At 38.0% G+C, this 18,936-nt stretch overlaps 2 protein-coding genes across 3 annotated transcripts in view; one reads left to right on the top strand and one right to left on the bottom strand.

Moving 5' to 3' along the window:
* Positions 1–3,743, bottom strand: part of TBCK (TBC1 domain containing kinase) — a 112,828-nt gene extending 109,085 nt beyond the window's left edge. The window contains exon 1 of one of the 2 annotated variants that reach the window (XM_042049700.1): positions 3,502–3,743. The gene's annotated coding sequence lies outside the window, so the exon portion shown is untranslated. The remainder of the gene's footprint in view (positions 1–3,501) is intronic. The other variant, XM_042049699.1, reaches the window with a different exon arrangement.
* Positions 3,744–3,790: 47 nt separating this feature from the next.
* Positions 3,791–18,936, top strand: part of AIMP1 (aminoacyl tRNA synthetase complex interacting multifunctional protein 1) — a 32,428-nt gene continuing 17,282 nt past the window's right edge. The window contains exon 1 of the mRNA XM_042049705.1: positions 3,791–3,895. Coding sequence (XP_041905639.1) covers positions 3,894–3,895 — 2 coding nt within the window. The 5' untranslated portion in view covers positions 3,791–3,893. The remainder of the gene's footprint in view (positions 3,896–18,936) is intronic.

The following is an 18,936-nucleotide window of genomic DNA, read 5'->3' on the forward strand; positions in this document are numbered from 1 at the left end:
GACACAATGGTCCTCTAATGCTTGCTCTAAAAGAAAACAAAACCAGGTTATTACAATCAGAGTGGAGGTAAGGAAGAGTAAGATTATGTCTAGCAGCAAGATATATTATGTCTCTAAGAAGGTAAATAGGTACATATATATATTGTGTACAATATATTTACGGAGGTAAAATGTTCTCATTTTTACCATAGAAAAATGTTAGAGAATACTTCTCTAATACATTGTACCTGCATTCAGCTGACACTTAGAAAGGAATTTTAATGAAAAGAATTATTAAATACTATCAATTCAATAACTAGTTTAAGTGATTAAACTTTCCTTGCACTCCAGATCATTTGGCTTACAAGGAGGAATTTACAGCACCTACAATGTGTTCAAGTAGGTAACTGCAGACTTTTCACTCTGCTCCTTTGGTTAGAAACCAGATGGGCAAAAAGCAAGACATCAGATAAGCAAACAAACTTTCCTGTTGCCTACCTAAAGGAATCAATAAAGAATTTTAAAAGGTATGCAATAAACCACATTCTCTTACTACATAATTAATTCCAGGGAAACCAAGAAAGCAATGAAAAAAGTTTTCTCTGATGATGATGGAAACCAGCCAGTTCTGTCAATTGCTGCCCTCACAGTCAAACTCTGATCTCTCCTTAATTCTCCACTTACATAAATTCCAGGGACTAAGTTGAAAAATAAAACAAGTAACCCCAAACTTAAGCCTTCCACCACCGTTAGAAAGGGACTTATATTACAGCTTAAATGAAAGGGTGTTTTTTAACAAATTTTTTTCAGTCTCAACATTTCTCTAGTAACTTACTGACATTTCCAAATTCAAAAAGTATGGTTATAGATATTTTAAAAGTTCATCTGAAAAAAGCTCTCCTCTGACTACTTTAAATTGAGGGTGTTTGGTTGGTTGGTTTTGGTTTCTTTTTTCACCCCACATCAAAGTCTAGCAGAACTATAAACACATTGTCCTTAGCTCAATGTACACAGTTTTATACTTCAAACTCACTTTTACTGCACAGAAAAGACACATACTGCATTAATTTTATGATTTGAAGGAATTAATTATATCCTGCAGAACTTCCCTGTGACTTTCAAATAAAAATAAGAAGAGAAGAAGAAAGGTTTGTTATTTTAAACTAACACCAGAACCAGTTAACGCAAATTCAATTTTGTGACTGAATTCTGGAAATCCAATTCTGATAATCCAAAACAGCTAGGATGGAAGAGGAAGCAAAGACTTGTCTTATGGTCATCTAAAATCACTGAGTCACTGTTTCCAAAGCACCATTTATCCCATCTATGAGAGACAGTCTATCACAGCCGTGAAACATGCTGGCATAAAGATTAGAAGGCCAGAAGAGGATTTCTTGCATCCCACCTCTGAAAAACCTTCCCTAGCTCCCTACTTTCATCTAAATCCCCATTAGAAACCTTTATAGCGCACAAAACCACCAACCAACATCAAAATCAGAGAACAAAAAAAAAAAAAAAAAAGACCTTTAGAAATTCCTGTTCCAATATTCAGATTAGCACTACTTTGAAAATCTTGCACTAGATAGCTGTTTGGTGTCCAAAAATGACAAATAAAATACAAAATGGAACTCCATCTACTGAGCAATTTATTTGCTCCTCTGAATATCTACTGCTGTCAGAGAACAAATGTTTTTTCTTCAGAAGTCAGCCTCTTCTAGAAACATCGGTTACAACTTCTTCACTGCAGCAGTACTATGGTGATCAAGTTAATGGACACTTAGAACTTTGCCCTCAGGAAAAAAAGTCAAAACATAATAAATCTGATTCTCAGAAGAAAATATTACACATATAAAGAGGCCAACCTGAACGAATCCATCCAGTAAAACACATCAGTAAATTCCTAAAGCATCCACATGCAGAAATAATGGCAAGTAGCCCCATTAGTAACTTGACATGCTACTTAGTTAAATGCCTCCTGAGTACTCAGATGTAAATATCCCTTACCTAAGGAAGGCAGCTTTTCAGAATTAAGACATAATTATAATCAATACTGCTATTGAATTAGTTTTAAAGCAATTGAGAGCAATTTTAGGAGAGCAGGTAGCCCAAACATCCTATACTTCTTCATTAAATCATGGTAAGTTAAACAAAGTAGGCTACTTTGTAAGAGGAAATTCTTACACAAAATAATTTTGCTCTTAAAATATTTCTGCTGCAACTACAGTAATTATTAATTTGATAAAATAACTGAAATAGAAAATACAATCTAACTAGTGTTGCTACTTCACAAAAACCCCGAAACTGAGTGATTTCACAAAGTTTATTAAAACGCAGAACAGGTATTGAAGAAAAGTTGAATTCAGATTCCTATAGAAGGGAGCACAGAAAATAGATAAGCGTTTGTTAGAACAATCACAACAATGAGATGGGATTCTTTTTTCCATCTGCAGTATAAGCACCTACTACAAAATGCCATTATGTTGCTAAAAAAATCTACGTCAGCAGTACTGTTTTTAATTAAATGTTTTCCCCTATGATTTTATATCAAAACATCTTCTTTTATAAAATTTTCTAACTTCTCTAACATTCATTGAAGTAAGAAGTATTCCAACTATATTTGAAAAGTTATTTTGTGAAAATGCCAAACAGTAATTCCTTTGTAGCGATATTAGAACATCACTCAAGTGAAACAGCATTTTTTAATCCTTGCTGATTGCTTATGTATCAGTAATATTTGGAGAACTTTGTCACACATACATGAATGCCTCTGCATTCAGTGTAGGTATTTGCATAAGTTACTGATGCTGTTAGGAGCTTTTACAACGTTACTACATACATTAAAACACTGCTGCTTTGAAAACCAGGCGTCAGAGTTGGTGAGATTTACGCAGACACCTCAAGTTGCACAGCTGCAGCTACAATATTCATCCAGTGGAAAAAAATAGCAACACTTGGATAGCTCGAAGAAAACATAGAATCGGTTTTGATAAGCAATTAGATCAGAATAGGTTTTTAGTCCCATTTCCCTCCTTTATAAATTTGTTGTTTCTTTAACCTGTTTATTAGTGTCTTTTGTTTAGAGCCTGCCTGCTGTGCTACGTCATTGTCCCAATAAAGACCTAAAATGGGGTTTGTCACCATTTGATTTATCCCAGGAACTAAACCTGGCACAAGAGAAAACACTTTCACTCGGTTCTCTAAATAACTCATAGAGATGCTGGGGACCCTGATACCCCCTGCGCTGCTACAAACTCACTGGCCAGAGAGCTCCTGGGGAAGGGGAAGGGGAAGGGAAAGGGAATGGGGACGGGGCAGGGGATGGTGGAAGGGGGTGGGAAGGAGTAAGGAGATGGGCAAGGGGGAATAGGGATGGGGAAGAGGACAGGGATGAAGGAAGGGGATGGGGAGAGGGACTGAGCAAGGGAATGGTGATAGGGATGGGCAAGAGGATAAGGATGGAGGGGCAAGATGGACAGAGGCAAGGGAACGGGAGCGAGGAAAGGAAAAGGGGCCGGGGGATACCTGCGCGAGAGCCGCCGCCCCCGCCGCGCCCCGCCCTCTCAGCGACGTCACTGCGCTCCGCCAGCCGCTCTCTGTAGGACCATAGGGGCGACCTGCACGGTGCCTGAGCATCCTTTTTGTTCGGGTTATTACAAAACAAAACCAAAAAAGAACATAACAGAAAAAAAAAAAAAAGGTAGAGAGAGAGAGCTTAACACCCTTTCCCCCGTGTGTATGTATGCGTGCTCTGCCAGTGTTTCGGGAACGGCGCGTTGGGCGCCTTAGCCCTGTGCTTGCTGAGGGGGAGAGAGGCTTTCCAGGGCGCCTGCTTGCAAACCTCAGGCATTCGCTGGAGCAGCCCCGGGAGCGGGTCCTTCTTCCCCGGGCGGGCAGCGGCGGCGGCTCCTCGGTTCATGTGAGTGTCCCGGCGGGGCCGCGGCCTCGGCCGGACGCGCTCTGCCCTCACCGCCCTCTCGGTGCCCCCGCCGGGCCTCGCCTCGCTGCTCCCCCGCCAGCCGCTGGGGGACGGCGCCATGGGTGCCCTGGGGCTGCCCCGAGGGCCGGGCCGGGCCGAGCTCCCTGGGGTGGGCGGGAGCTAGGCAGGGTCCCGGTAATTTGCTCCTGCTGATTTGCTTCGAGCCGCCAGCGCAGCGCGAGTCGGGTGGAGCGGGGGTACCCTGTGGCGGTGGTCGCAGGGAGGCCGCCCTTGTGAGGGCAGTGCCCCGGCGGAGGGGCAGGATCATAGCCGCGAGCCGCAGGAAGCGGCGTTACGGTCGTGGTTCAATTCACGCAAGGGATTTTATGGCAGGGCTAGACGTTCGCTGTAGCTGTAGGGCGGCATTGTAAATTCACATCCCGCGCTTTGCGTGGAGGACGCGCCCGCACGTGAAGTGGTTCATCTCAAATCGGTTGTGTTCCTTTATTCAGCCGTGTCCCTGGAATGAGGGTTTGGAAGCGGCGTAGTGGTGGGCTGTTCAAGAAAATGCTATATTAGCCTGCAAAGTACGTGCACGGAGTATCCACTGACGTTTGCTATTACTTAGGGAAAAGTAGATGCTGCCTCACTTTTGGTTAATTGAATAACGTTCGTTATACTTTGGCATAGACTTGAGTGAAAAACAGAGTATAACTCAAATAAGTATTCGGTCCACTCTCAGTAGAGATACTTACAAGGTTTAACACACAACACGTGTTCTGTGCAGGGATCCGTGCATTGGATCAACAGGGATGAACTTGTAGTTATGTTGCCACTCCACAGCTCCCTAGCATATGGCAACGCTACTGAAGCACTGTATATATCGGGTATATATCAGTATATATATCTGTATATATCAGTACTGAATATATCAGGTAGTGTTATACCTGAGGCTCATCAGTAAGTGGTTTTGAACTGGGTTTGGCATCTGGCAAAATAAAGACAATGCTACTGCAAACTAAGTAATACCTGCATTTCTTGCTCTTTCTTTTTAACTCAGAGATTCTTGTTTTCTTTTAAGTGAACTCATTGCTTTTCACAAATAGTTCTGGGATTCAGGATACTTGCATGAAATCTGTATTAAGTTGAGGCAGTGTTGTATATTTTTAGGTAGCCTCAACGGTCATTGCTTCATCATAATATATTCTCTCCACCTTGTCACATGTTAGCAATATATTCTTGTTGCAGTAATTTTGACTTACGAGATTTTTAAGCAATATATTTGTGAGTTGCTTTGATGTTTTAGCAACACTGAATCCTGAAGGTACAAGATGTTGAAGACAGAAATTATTCTTAAAGCTATCTTCAGCAAATTTATGCTCTGGAATGTCTCTTTCCTGTTGTAACTTTGTGCATATTTTCCATACATTGCTATAGGTATCTTTATTTATTTTACACCTTTAAATGTAAAGAGAGAAGGAAACAACTTCTCATTCTCCAGACTGAAAGCAGTGGATTGTGTGGAAAAAATGGTATCAAATGAAAAAAGGTATTTGCTAAAAAAATTTGTGCAAATCTGAAAATAGTCCATCAGATTGGAATAATAGGACTCGAGTTGCCTAGAGCCTTGAAAACTTGATGCTTCTGTTCATGAAGCATATTTGAGTGGGAAAACAATCTAAAAAATAAGTTTAATGCAGAAAGGTACGATGATACAGCTTTGATATTGTTATAATTCTAATTTAGTATGAATTTAGTAGTGGCAAGTTAACCTAGGGCCTCTATCAAAGGAGGGCTAAGCAGTCTGTGGATTTTTCTTAATCCTTTTGATTTAGGAGATACTGTCTGTAATGGCTTTTCTCCTAAATATATTAGACTGAAGTCTGCTTAATATGTCATTGTCATTTCAGTTAGTTGTGTTATCCAAGACTAGGAATTAAGTTAATTATATGCCATGATGGGGGGAAGCAAGCAACACCCTGGGACTTCTTATGCTTTGCAAAATCCTTTAAATCAAATCACAGCATTTTCTTAAAATGATTTTTGAAAGTCAAAAATTTACGCATTCTAGTCTACTAGAGTCTTTAACTTTCTACTACTGATCTGCAAGTTTCACAATATTATGTTTTCCTGAAAAGAGAGCCATAAGATACCCTGTAATGCTCCATCCTGCAAGATGTATTGGTGGCACAGCTCCCTTTACTTTCTCTCAATTCTTTCTAAAGTTGCCTGCTTAATATCCTTGGTGAAATCACATTTGTGCAGGACAGGGTCCTAATTTAGAGAATGTTGAAATATATATACTTGACTATAGTTTATCACTGAAATTTCGTGCTATGTGCTTGATACACTGAATTCCTTATTTGACACATTGTTACAATAATTTTCTGGGTGTTCCAACTTATCTCTTAGTCTTTCCTTTGTTTTTGTTTCCTAAACTTCACTGAGACCTTGTTTGCAATTTTGGGGGTTGGGCTGTGTGTTCTTGTTTCTTAATTCAGGACTAAAGTAGAAAGTTAAAAACTTTGATTCTATATTAGACTGTAACACACTGAGATACAGTACACTTGTTTCAGTTAGCAGGAAGCTTTAAAAACAGTTTCTGGAAATATCGTAAACATGCCTCAAAGTATTTCTGTACTTTTATTACTCAGCACATTTTATACTGTGGAACTGTGATACTTTGAATTATGAGATCATGAGAGATAACATAAGGTAATAATCAACTGCAATGATTTGTGTTTTCTTTCTGAATCTGTAAACCACTTCTAAAATTGTTGCTCTATGTAAATTTACTAATTGACAGTAGAGCCAAATTAGAAAAATATTGGTTTCTCAGCTTCCCTGCCCTTTCCACATTAAAGTAGAATAAATAATTTTATGTCATGTTAGTCTGAGAAAGCTTGACATCAGACTGAAGGGTGGATCTTGAATTGACAAGAAAAAACACATATTGAGATGCAAAATACAAGATAAATGTTATCCAAGGCCAAGAATGAAAAGAAGAATTGAGTTCTTGTATGCCTGCAAATCCCACCTACTTTATAAGTCCCCATGAACAAACTTGGGAAATACCTTTGTAATGAAAATAACATAAAACAGTTGTCATTAGAAGGATTAGTCACGTGTGCAGAAAGACAAATCTGGTATCGGCCGTAATATTTTTTAACTTTCCTGATTATGATCTGATTGCTTTATGTCACAGCTATTAATTCATGTTTGTCTCTTCTAAGGGAGTGTTACCTAAAACCTAAAGAAGGTCAAATACTAGCCAACATAGATAAAACTGAGGAGTCAGCACAGAGGACAGCTGATAGGAGCATCATGTGAGCAAAGCAAACAGCACCTCTTGCTTCTTGTAGTGATAGGAGTTAAATGAAGTCAGTCCAGCAGAGACCCCCAGAAACCCATGTGTTCTTCTGAACAGTTACCTGCATGGTTCTTACCTTTACCAAGAAACATTTCTGCTGTTAGATTTCCTGTCATACTGGGGGTGAGGGGAAATCAGTGTTTATTTTTTGTTTCCATGGTTACATTTGTATTAAACAGCAGGGGGAGGAAAGAGGTCTCTGATGGCTTTTTTTCCTCCAGTGCGATGCACGCCATACTTACTCGTAATTAAATATAGTTTACAAAAGACTTGGATACGTCTCAAAGTAGCCTCCTGCTGTCTTTTTTTCTATTAATATTTTGTAATATTTAATGTTATATTATTTTGTGCTTGGGGAAAAGTGCTTTCTTTAAAAAAAAATTCCTTCAAGGAAAATCTTGAAGTGACTCCAGATCAGTAAGTCATCAGCTGAACAGTTTTTTCTCTTGGAAGACAAAACAATGCAGTGCTGTCTACATTATGATGTTAGAGGTTAGTTTATTCGGAGTGAGTGTAAATTGAATACATTGGTATTTTACTTCACAGGTGGTTTCTTTATCCTGCTTTCACACTTAGCAAATCTTTGATGTGTATTATGTTGTCCCAAATAAATACACTTGAATATGTGGAAATATCACAGAAGGGTAGGTTTTACTGCATGGTTTTTAAAGTTAAATAAAACACAGGCATGTAAAAGACAGAAATGTGATTGGGTTTTTAACACTGGGTGTTACAAGAAAACCTTAGCAGAAAAGGAGCAAAAGATCTTCTCATCTATTATAACTTAATCGCTTCTGACAGTTGTTTGCCTAGCCTGTTTTTAAAACCTTCCAGTGATGGATATTCCACAGCCTCCAAAGGCAGCCTGTTCAGTCTATTACTCTTACTTGAAAGTTTTCCAAAACTTAAATCTTGCTTTCTTTTTCATGTCTGCATCAGACCTGGTGAACAGTTTAGTCCCATGCTCGTACCAACTTGCTTTCTCTTTGAAGAACAAGACTAGGTCTCCCATTTATCTTGTCTTCTATAGACTAAACAATTGCACTTCTTTCAAGCTTTTTGATCTTCTTTGAAGTGTTTTGAAAAAGTTGAGAGACAGGAAAGGGGAATCTGGACAAAGGCAAATCTCTGTGCCAGTTGTAGGGGTCTTGAGTATGTATGGGTTCAACGTGAGTATTGCTTGGGCAGCCTCTTGAGCAGCTGAGGTGGTTTGCCTATAATAAAGTGTGGCTGGTCAGGCCTTTCCTGACTTGCTTCTCCTTATATCCTGTGTCCCTCACACTTGTTTTCTAGAGAAATTAGAAGTTTGAACTTTTTTTTTTTCTTTACACTGGAGCAGACAGGCGTGGCAGGGTAATAGACTCCCAGGTGAGAAGTCATTCTCTGTAGTTTTTGTGGTGTAGAGTTGTGTTAATTGATTGAGTTATTAATTGCCTTTATGCTTTTTGAGCCATAAAGTTTTCTAATGGTGAAGTCTATAACAAGCATGAAACATATTGCAGGCAGGTATTTTCCTCATGACAATACAGCCCCTGTGGCTCCAGTGTCAGTTTAATAGATAGAACAAGGGAAAGTGGTTTTTTGAGTATAATAAAAATGTGCTAGTTTGCTTTGGTAGCTTGATAGCTGCAAATGTTTTGAGATTGTCACCATGTTCATTTGAGTATTCCTAAACTGTCAAACATCGCTGTTTATATTTAAATAGGAGAAGTTCCTTGCCTGAGCATGCTCTGTGCTTCTAGGAAATGTTTCTAAATTCAGTCCAGTTAGAAATTTCTAAGCAGTTATAACTGGTTTTAGGCATGGCAATTGCTGTCACTCTTGATTACAAAATTCAGTGTGCCAGATTCCTGTTCTTTCTAGAGGGCAGTTGCTTATGATGCAAATCATGGCCTGCTGCTGGATAATACTCCATAATACCAGGTGATTGGCCAACACACAAAGAAATCAATTTATAGGATTTTTTCTAAATGCCAGGTTTGACTTCCTCCACCCCCACAAAGAAACCATCTTAAAAAGGCATGCCTTTCAGGATTGGCACATGGTGGATGTTTTTGGGCTGGGAGGGACCTTAAAGATCATGCAGTTCCAACCCCCTTGCTATGGTCAGGAATACCTTCTACTAGACAAGGTTGCTCAGAGCCCCTTCCAGTCTGGACTTGAACACTTCCAGGGATGGGGCATCCACAGTTTCACTGGGCAACCTCAACCAGTGCCTCACCACTCTCAATTCTTAAATTCTTATGCAGCTTTATATAAATTAACAGCCCAGAAATTGTTCTTTGACTTCCAGAACTGTAGAGAGGGAAGATTAAACTAGTGCTCATATTAGAAAGCAGCATGTACTGTATTTAATCATCATCTGCTAAACACAATTCTTGTAGAACTCATTCTTTCCTTAGAATTCTGAAACGCTGACAGAGATTCTATTCTGGATTAGGGGAAAGTTGAATTCCTGGCAGCTGGTAATGCATTAAACATCATCAAAAATTGCCTCAAGTTAGCACATGTCTTCTTGAGGTAATTCGCTTCAATCTTTTGGCATAAAACTACCTATTATGGAAGACTTCTATTTCCATTTCCTTCTCATCAGGAGCTTTTCCAACATAACTGAGTACGAATTAATAGTGTAAAGCTTAGTCTCTGACTTCAGGACCCTCTCTCGGAAACTATCCATGGCTATTGGATCTGATTTCTATCCCAGAGTGTTTCTCAGTTACAGTTTAATGTACAGCTTTGTAGTGGTGTCTTGTTTCAGACTCTCAAGATAAGTGGACAGATCATTTCAGCAGCTCATTTGTCCGGGGCAGCTGGGGACTGCTGTTCCCACAGGAGTGCAGGGGCTGGTGCGTGGCATGCGAGAGGCACTGCATTTGGCTTGCTGGCAGCTGCTGTGGAGGCAAGGCCCCAAGTTCACATCTGTGCTAGTCCTACCTTAAGGTTTGAAACCTGTGTCAAGGGCTCTAATAATTGGTAACAGTCACACGCTAAGGAAGTCACTGTTGCCAACTAGGATATGACACTGAATTGTACCCCAGGGAAATTAATCTTTTCTTAGAGGTTCAGTTACCCTTGCTGCATCACAGTGGTAAGTAATTTCGCATCCAAGTGACCCTGTATAAAATAATGCTCATGATAAGAACTAGGCACACACAGATCTTTTCTTTTTCCTTTGCATTTTACTGAAAACTTACCTGCGAATTAACACTTCTGAAGACGTTAAACCAACATATTTTAATTGAAAATACTGATTTAAAAATTATTGGATTTTTAATAGAGGAATTTGGAACACAGCAAAATTAGACTTAGCTAAACTTGTCTTAAAACTTCTTTTGTTTCTGTAGTTTGAATCCATAAATGAAAAATGGCTATTCCCCAAAAGCTGCTTGGAGGATTCTTCTGTCAGAGACTATCAGTCTTAATAGCTGACATCAGCCCTCTCAACATCCAAGATGAGTGCACAGGGAGTTTGTTTGCTTTAGTGAATTTTTTTCCCCACTCCACAGATCAGTATGAAAAGAGGGGAAATAATTTTCATCCTAGAAGTTTTGAAAGCTGTGAGCCTCAAGTGCTTCTCGCTACATACAACTACAAAGACGTGGTAGATGCTGCTGGCACGTGGTTTTGAAGCTACATGAAACTGCTCCTGGCTGCTGAGGATTAGTTGTCAACCCACTTTAGATACAAAAGTTCATTTAGACTTTTCACTCCACGGCTGAATAAATAATTTTCTCTGCACAGGGTTAGTTTGTATCTTTATAGGTTTTCATTAAAATACCATCCTATTCTATTACGTGAGTAAATTCAGCATTGGAAAGTACGGTTATTTGTGATGTGTGGGGGGGAGGGATTTTTTTCTGTGTAAATAAGGTGCTGCAGGCTCAAAGTTCATCAAGATCTGCTTTTCCCCTGAAAATTTTGTTTGGCAGTTTTGTTGCTCCCCGTTAAAAGATGTTTGCCATTATTCTTGCATTGGTTACACACAAACACGCACATTTTCAGGTTTTTTCTTCAGCTTTTATTTGGCCCACATAAAGAGCACCTAAAGTTTCTGCCTTGGTAAATACCAGCAGTTGCTAACGTGTCTGAAGTTAGAGGACACTGATTTCTTTCGCAATACATCTGCATGAGGTCTGCTCAGTGCTTTTGTGTGTAAATAATGGTTATTTTTAACCTGAGCACTTGTTTAAATTGAATGGTTAAATCCTGTTTTCCTTTAGCTGTGCTTCAAGATACTACTTTCACATGTAGAAAAGATGATATTAATGTAAAAGTAATACATTTCAAGATTCTTTTTTAACACACTTGGACTATGTAAGATAACTAGCAGACAGGTTTCAGATATTAAGAGCATTATGAATTGAAATGGAGCAGGGGGATCAATGTTCCTGTGAACTACCTAACCAATACTATTATTATGCAGACTATTGCAGACATAAAATGTATTAATGGTATTCTTATTCTTTCTTTCCCTTTCTATAACTGCTGTACTTGCTGTAAATTAAGGAAGTAGTGTTAATGTTCACTTTTTTAGGATAAAGTTGCAAAAATCAATAAAATGCCTAAGGAACTGTTCTACTTGACATCAGCAGGTAGATTTCAGTGCAATTCTGATTCTTCTATCTGATTTATGAGTAGTTTATTCTGTAGCTACAACAGTAATCTAAAGCTTTCACTTTACTTTTCCAGTGAAACCCCAGAGGGTGAACCACAGTACAGATTCTTCGAGTTCTTGTGGCATATGCTGACCTTGCAGACTTGTCCAGATGCAGCTGAGTCCTCTTAAATTTCTGAATTTATAGGCATATGTGTGTGTCTGTAATTGTAAAGTTCATCACCTGTCAGGGAAGTTTTATGGGGATACTTTGAGACATGAATAGCAAATACTTAATATATGTATTTTTATTTGTATATGCACACACATCTGTATATAACCACTGGATACACTGTGATTTGGTAATTTAAGCTTTTAAACGCATACAAAACCCCAACAAAATGCAAGAAAAACAAAAAACCCCACAAAAAACTTGTCAGTTTTTGATGTAAACTTTCTGTTCTAAAGAACTGGATGTGTTTTGGGTTTGGAAATCGGTGATTACAGTCAAAGAGACGAGGCAGGATGTCGTGGGCGTTGCATCTTTTCAGTCATGGGATTTATTGTGGGAATTCCTTGTGCACGCGGTGATCATTTACTGAAAGATTTTGATAGTATTATTAAAATATTAATGCAGTGGGATTCGATGGATAAACATTGCTGAAACACACATAAGGCTGTCCAACTGTTCTGGCATGTGAGCTGCTACTTAAACTGCAGACTGCACTACAAAGCACAACCAGATGAATCTCTCCGGCACTTGAAGGGACCTGGCAGATGCTGTGGGTGTGGAACCTGGTGAGACTTCAGTCAAGTGGTGCAAAGAAATTGCTTTCCTTGAGTCCTGTTGTGAGCCATCCTTGGCTGTTGAATTACCGGGCAGACTTCAGATTAATAAATTAAGGTGTAAATTTTGTTACAGACTGCATTCAAATACTTAACTGCTGTCTTAACCCGAACAGAAATCCTGAAGGGTAGTCATGTCTCTGCTTTGTTTAGTCCTTGGAGTGTCTGCTCTGAGGTGGGAAAGAACATGGAGTTGATTCAGGATTGGACTGAGGCAAGCATTAGTAGAAACTTCTCTTTTTCTCTTCTCCCTGAATAGACATTTAGCACAAGTCACATCAGGGATGTGAATGAAACTGCGAGTACTCTTAACCTTTTGAGTGTTGCAGCTGTAGCGTGCTAAGGTATGATGCAGTTAATTAATACAATGTGGCATTTGCTAAAGTCTTGAAATGCAAATTGAACCAAATACTAAAATGATTTTTACTTCTGACTGTTGAGTTTCTAATGATCTCTATGGTATCAATCGAAGGCATCCATTTTAATGCAAATTAAGCCAGTCAACTTCATGCTTCTACTCTATTTGTTGTAATGTATGCCTGTCTTACTTCCTCATTCATTGCTTCTCATAGATTTGATTTTTGTCTGTCTCATTAATGCTATGACTTGCTTGTAGCTTTGGTACATTGTTCCCTTCCAAGGCAGACTTGTCTTCATGTTTAAAAATAGTCATTACTAAGTAACTTCTGTTGCCTCAAAATTGGTACCAGTGGATGGGCCTTTTGTTGTGTGATGTTCCATCACATGTTTAAAAAATCTCTTTCGTGCCGCAGTGTTTTTCAATATGAAAAAGTTCAGTTTTCTGTGTTTTTACTATTTACAGCCATTTAAAATAGGGAGGGGTAGACTCTTAGGACTACTAAAAGGACCTGTCTGCAGCTGGGATTGAGCCTGATTTATCTGGCAGCCAGAAGGTTTGGACTGTAGTCTCCAGAGCTGGCAAATCATTCCATAGAGCTGACATTGCTACTTGGATGGACTGTGTTAGACATTTTGGGTGTTTGAAAATCTGCAAAGCAAATATTCTGACTTTCTCAGTGCCAAAGATGTGCATTGAAATAACATATGGCAAAAACGAGCAACTTTTCCTACTACTTTGGTACTTGGCAGATTCCTTTCAATACTGTCTACATGGAAGCGTATAGATAATGAATACATAATAAATTGTATTTAAGAGCTAAAAGAAAAGAAAATCGGGTTGTTCAACTGTTTAAAGCCCCAGTTACAGCAATCACTTTTTCAGGAGAAAGGAAGACAAGAGTTCTGATGTCTTTCTGCAGTTATGAATCTCTAAAGCTGCACTGCCATGCTTTGTAACACCCTTTTACATTTTAGGTTGTAATTTCTTTTTGCTCATATTAAAAAGACTATTCTTTTTTTAGAAAAATACAAGGGTAGTAGTTAAAATTTCATTTGATCTTTTATAGTGCCCAAATTTCTAGTACCTAGCAGGGAATCACTGGTCTAGTACTGAGAATCAAAAATCAGGTTCCATGATGATTCATTTGATAATTTCTAGATTTTGACTTTTTATACTGCCATCTACCAATATTGCTGAAATTTTGAAAAAAAAAAATACAGTTGCGGTTTGGGCGTTTTGGGTTTTTTTGGGGGGGGGTTTGTTTGTTGTTTTGGTTTGGGTTTTTTTTTTATATTTTTAATTTTTATGGGTTGTCTTCATTTCCTTTGGGGGGATTTTTGTATGTTTTCTGGGGTTTTTTTGTTTTGTTTTGTGAGTTTTTTTGTTTGGCTAGGTATTTTTGTTCAGCTGGGTATTTTTTTTTTTTTAATTTTGTTGTTGCTTTTCAAGTGTTTGCCATTGTTCTGCCAAAAATGTTTTGACAGGTTTGCTTTGCTGTATGTAGAGAGGGACCTGTGTGAGCATCTGCATTTTGAATACTTACACATATTTGCTTAAGGTCTTGGACCATATTTTTAGATGTGTGAACTTTCTGCTATTCAGGAAACATACATTCTTCCTTTACAGAGCTAACAATAAACTTAATTCTGAAAGAGACGTGAGCTGGTAGTTAAATCTTAACTGATAATGTGCATGCCTCAAATGTGCTTGAAGTGATATTTAAGTGTAAGTGCACTATGTCTTCTTTGCTCTGTTGTAGCAAGGAAACTGTGGGTTTAACAGTAATGCAGTGCAAAAGTATCTAATACTTAGAATACTTCTGTCTTCTTTCTCAGCATTACACTGTTTGTTATTGATACTTTTGCCTGTTTTTATATGGGTTTAAAAGTCATATTTTTTGAAACTGTTTGTGAACATCTCCATATCTGACTTTTTTTTTGATAAATTTTTTTTTAATTGAGGAATTATATTTTTCCACAGATAAAACTGTGGAAAACCTGCATTTCCAATACGTAAATCTGATTATTTTCTGTCTATTGAAGCCTGGAATCATGTGATCTTTTAGAATTGCATTTCCTGAGAAGGAATATTTGGGTGTAAAAGCCATGATTGTGTTTTACAATGTATGACGGGTATAAAACCAGTGAAATACCCAATCTTTTTGGTAGTGATAGGTATAAGTGCATGAAATGTACTAAATATACCTGATTTCCAAAATGTCCTAGCAATAAAACTATTTAATTGGAAATTTGTAACGAAGTGTTTTCGGCTGTTGCTTCCCTAACACAAATTGGGAACTGCTGCTGATTTTCTTTGCTTTACTTAGAATGAAGTGTGGGGATGATTGAGTCAAAACTAAGATTTGATTGCAAAACTAATTAGTTGTAGCTCTCCTATGTTTTGGTTTGGGGTTTTTTATGTAGTTTTAATTTTTGAGGTTTGAAAACTACACCTTAAGTTTTTCTACCAAAAATGTGAAATTGTTAAATCAGGTATTCTAAATCTTAGCCAAAGATGCTGACAGCATCAGGTCTAGAATACCTTATCAGAAGTTAGGAGAAACTGTTAAGAGAGAATTGATTTTTAAAGCATGGATCTCAATTCTCCAAGATGATAAAAAGTGGGATGAGTTACAAGAGTTGCCTAGTTGCAGTGATACTTCAGTTCAGCCAAAGAAAACATACCAGTCTGCTTTCTTCTGTTTTGACCTGCTAACTGTTGTTCCTTACCTTGCAGAATAAGAAGGTGTGATGTGAGATTCTCAAATCTGATTCACTGTATCCTCACAGTTCACAGAAGTGCAAAGCATAGGAAAGCAGAATCTGGCAAGCAGCTGGCACGTTCTGTTAGGTTTATGGGTTTTTGTAAGATTGTCTGCCAGAAATGACCATACTCTGAAAAGATGCTCAGATAGAAGTCTCTGAACACACTTCTTGCAGAAGCAAAGTGATTGCTGGTACTTGGTGTTTTACAGAAGGTAGAATACTTTGCTATACAAGTTTGCCACAATCTCACAAAGGAAGAAAAAGAGTTTAATTAGAGATCTGCTTAAGATTTAAGACCAAAAGCTTAGGAAGAGAAATTAACGTTAAGTATTTTTCTATAGTTTGAATTACTGAACTTTGGTTAGCATTGGAGAAATTGGCTTTGTGTTGTTGGTAACTTTTAGAATAAGCCACTGGTTCTGTTACATTTGAACAGATCATCTTAATTGAAAAGCCAATATGTCCTTTTGCAGATCTTTATTTTTTCCCTCTAGTGAGAAAAAAAAATCTTAGGTCTTGGTTGGCAGCCACTCATTAACATACCGTAAACATATGGCTCACAGAGAATGCCACCTGGGCCATTTGTGATTGTTACCTGCTCTTTGTTAAAGATGAATAGGATTAGCTTTGCCGTAGGAATACTTGATTCCTCCATGGCGAGCACAGAGCAAAGAGCAGTGATGGGTGGGAGGAAAGGTCCGTGCAGAGGAGGATGCTGCCCAGGTGTGGTGACCTGTCAAAGTTTACCCTCTTATTATGAAGGAATTAATGTGTAAGTGGGAGAGGAAGAGAGGAGGAGGCAGCACTTGTAGTTAAATCTCCTGCAGTTATAATCTTCGTGTGTTGGTATTAGCAAAGCATTGCATGAAAAAGATGAGAACTTCAAAGTACTGAGCTTTTTGAAACTTCCTGGAAAAAAAAATGCTCAGAGCTAATTATTTTAGGTTTTAGGAGTCAGTTGTGTTCCGATTTCAGGTGTTGCTTTTCATTTTGCTTGTTTGTTTGTGGTTTTGGTTTTTCTGTTTAATGATTGCTTTTCCAATAGTGGAAAGTAATTGGTTCCATGTTCAGACTATGGATAGATTCCAAAACTAATTTTTAGAGGTTAAGTTTTAAGTTTTGTCATTAATTTTATTGGGATTTTGGCTTTTTCTTGCTTTTAACAATAGACAATATTAATATTGAAGAGTAAGCTACGACCAGGTTTATGTTTTAAGCGTCTTTTGTGTGTGCAGTTTTTGATTTGGATATATTCTAAGGTTGAAGCCAATAGGGTAAAGGTTAAAAAATTTTTAAAAAAAACAGAAAAACTGTGAACTTTCATTGTTGCAGTTCTAATTTTTTTTGGATGCGTTTTGTGTTCTATAATAAAGGGTGGATCTTGCTTTTTTTTTTTAATGCGCCCTTTTTGGATACAGTTTTATCACTCTGCTGTATGGGTTCCTGTGCTTGTTCCTGCAGCAGTTCACTTCAGCCTGTTGCCTTTTTATATTAGCATCGGAAATACCTATTCCTTTGTGTTATTGTTACAATACTAGCTTTACAGAAATTTATTTGACAAGTGGGAAAATTGTAATCATGTAACTTCATTTCCAGATCTTCAGTTCATTAGCCAACTTGGCTAAAATCTATAAAATGTACCAATTCTATTCACTTTGAAGTTTTAGTAGCATTTCTGTTGTTGTTGGCAACGTTTCCACTGTTAGTATTGTGTTCCCCTGAGAGAATTTGTAGCTTGCAAGAAATCTTACTGGTATGCAGACAGTAATATCCCAGGCTTTGTATTATGCTGTGTTGTGCCATAACAGATTTATGTCTGTTTCTATTTGACATCTTAATTAGTAACTCACTGGAATCACTGTTTTCCTTTTTAAAACTCTTTGTTTCCAGTCTGCCCATGAAAACAAAATTATTTTCTTGTTAGCAGAGGTTAATTTGAATATAAAAATTAATTTAGTTGTCCTGGAGAGATTTTTCTGCTCTTTGCTCTGGGAGAGTTTCTTTCTTTTAAAAGAAAAAAACTATTGTGGATGAGTGGAAGGTGTGATGGCAGTAATACTCTTACACCTCTAAGTGGAACAGTGTGTGTAAAACAGACTTTGATTGTATTGTATTGCAAAGAAGGCAGGATGTTGGTTCATGCATTACATTTGCCAGATACCCCATGCATCATCTGACTATTATGTCTGTCTCTGGCTTTGTGAGTTTTACTTTGGGAACTTTTAAATACACTATTCCCGAACAATTGCAGTTTGTTTCCTGGGGTTTTTTTAACTATTATTTATTTATTTATTTAGATATATTGCTGTGGGGATTTGAGTTATTTATAACATAAGATCAGATATAAAACGTGTGTTGATACTTAGAATGCAGCTGAGGCAGTATGTTAACACTGGCATGAGTGTGATTGTATCTGTTTACCTTTCAGTTACTTCTAATCTGTTTTGTCTTCAGCATGACTTTTGCTACATATCCCAACAGGGACTATTTGTATGTTAAAACCAGATTTAGATCACAGTGTTAAAGTATTCTTGGAATAAAATAGGAAGTTTTCTGCCAGTTTGATATGAGAAATTTTGGATTTTGATAAAGTTGAGGAGCCAACACATGCCTGGATTGCCATTTTCTTACCAATTCTTCCCTTTGTTGCAGTTGATGGACAAATCCACAGGTATTAAGTCACCTCGCAGGAATTAAATCACCATTGCTTGTAAAGATCTTTTCTTCCCACCTGTAAAAAGTTTTCTTGATTTACAGATGAGGCAGCTATTAGTTTGGAAAACTAACTGAACAGATTCTTTCCTCATTTAGATACTAAGTGAGAGAGAAAAAGTACTTTCTGCTGCAGATATGAGTGACTGTAACTGTATTTCATCATTCTGTTGCCACTATTTGAGCTCTTGTGTTTAGACACAAATGTTGCTGAGAAGGAAGGTAGGCCAGATTTGGTAGCTTTCAAGAAATAAAGGCTATACACAAGGCAGAGCTACTTTGTGAAACATTAGTAAATAGTGAATACTATAAAAGAAGGTTAGACAGCATTTATTTGTGCTCTTTGCTGTGTTCCCTGCTTCTTTGTTATCTGTGTGCTGCCCCTTCCATTTC

The sequence above is a fragment of the Corvus kubaryi genome, unplaced genomic scaffold (assembly GCF_017639235.1).
Source record: "Corvus kubaryi isolate FWS band 111438036 unplaced genomic scaffold, C.kubaryi_AGA036_p1.0 71, whole genome shotgun sequence".
In the NCBI taxonomy this organism is placed as follows: Eukaryota; Metazoa; Chordata; class Aves; order Passeriformes; family Corvidae; genus Corvus; species Corvus kubaryi.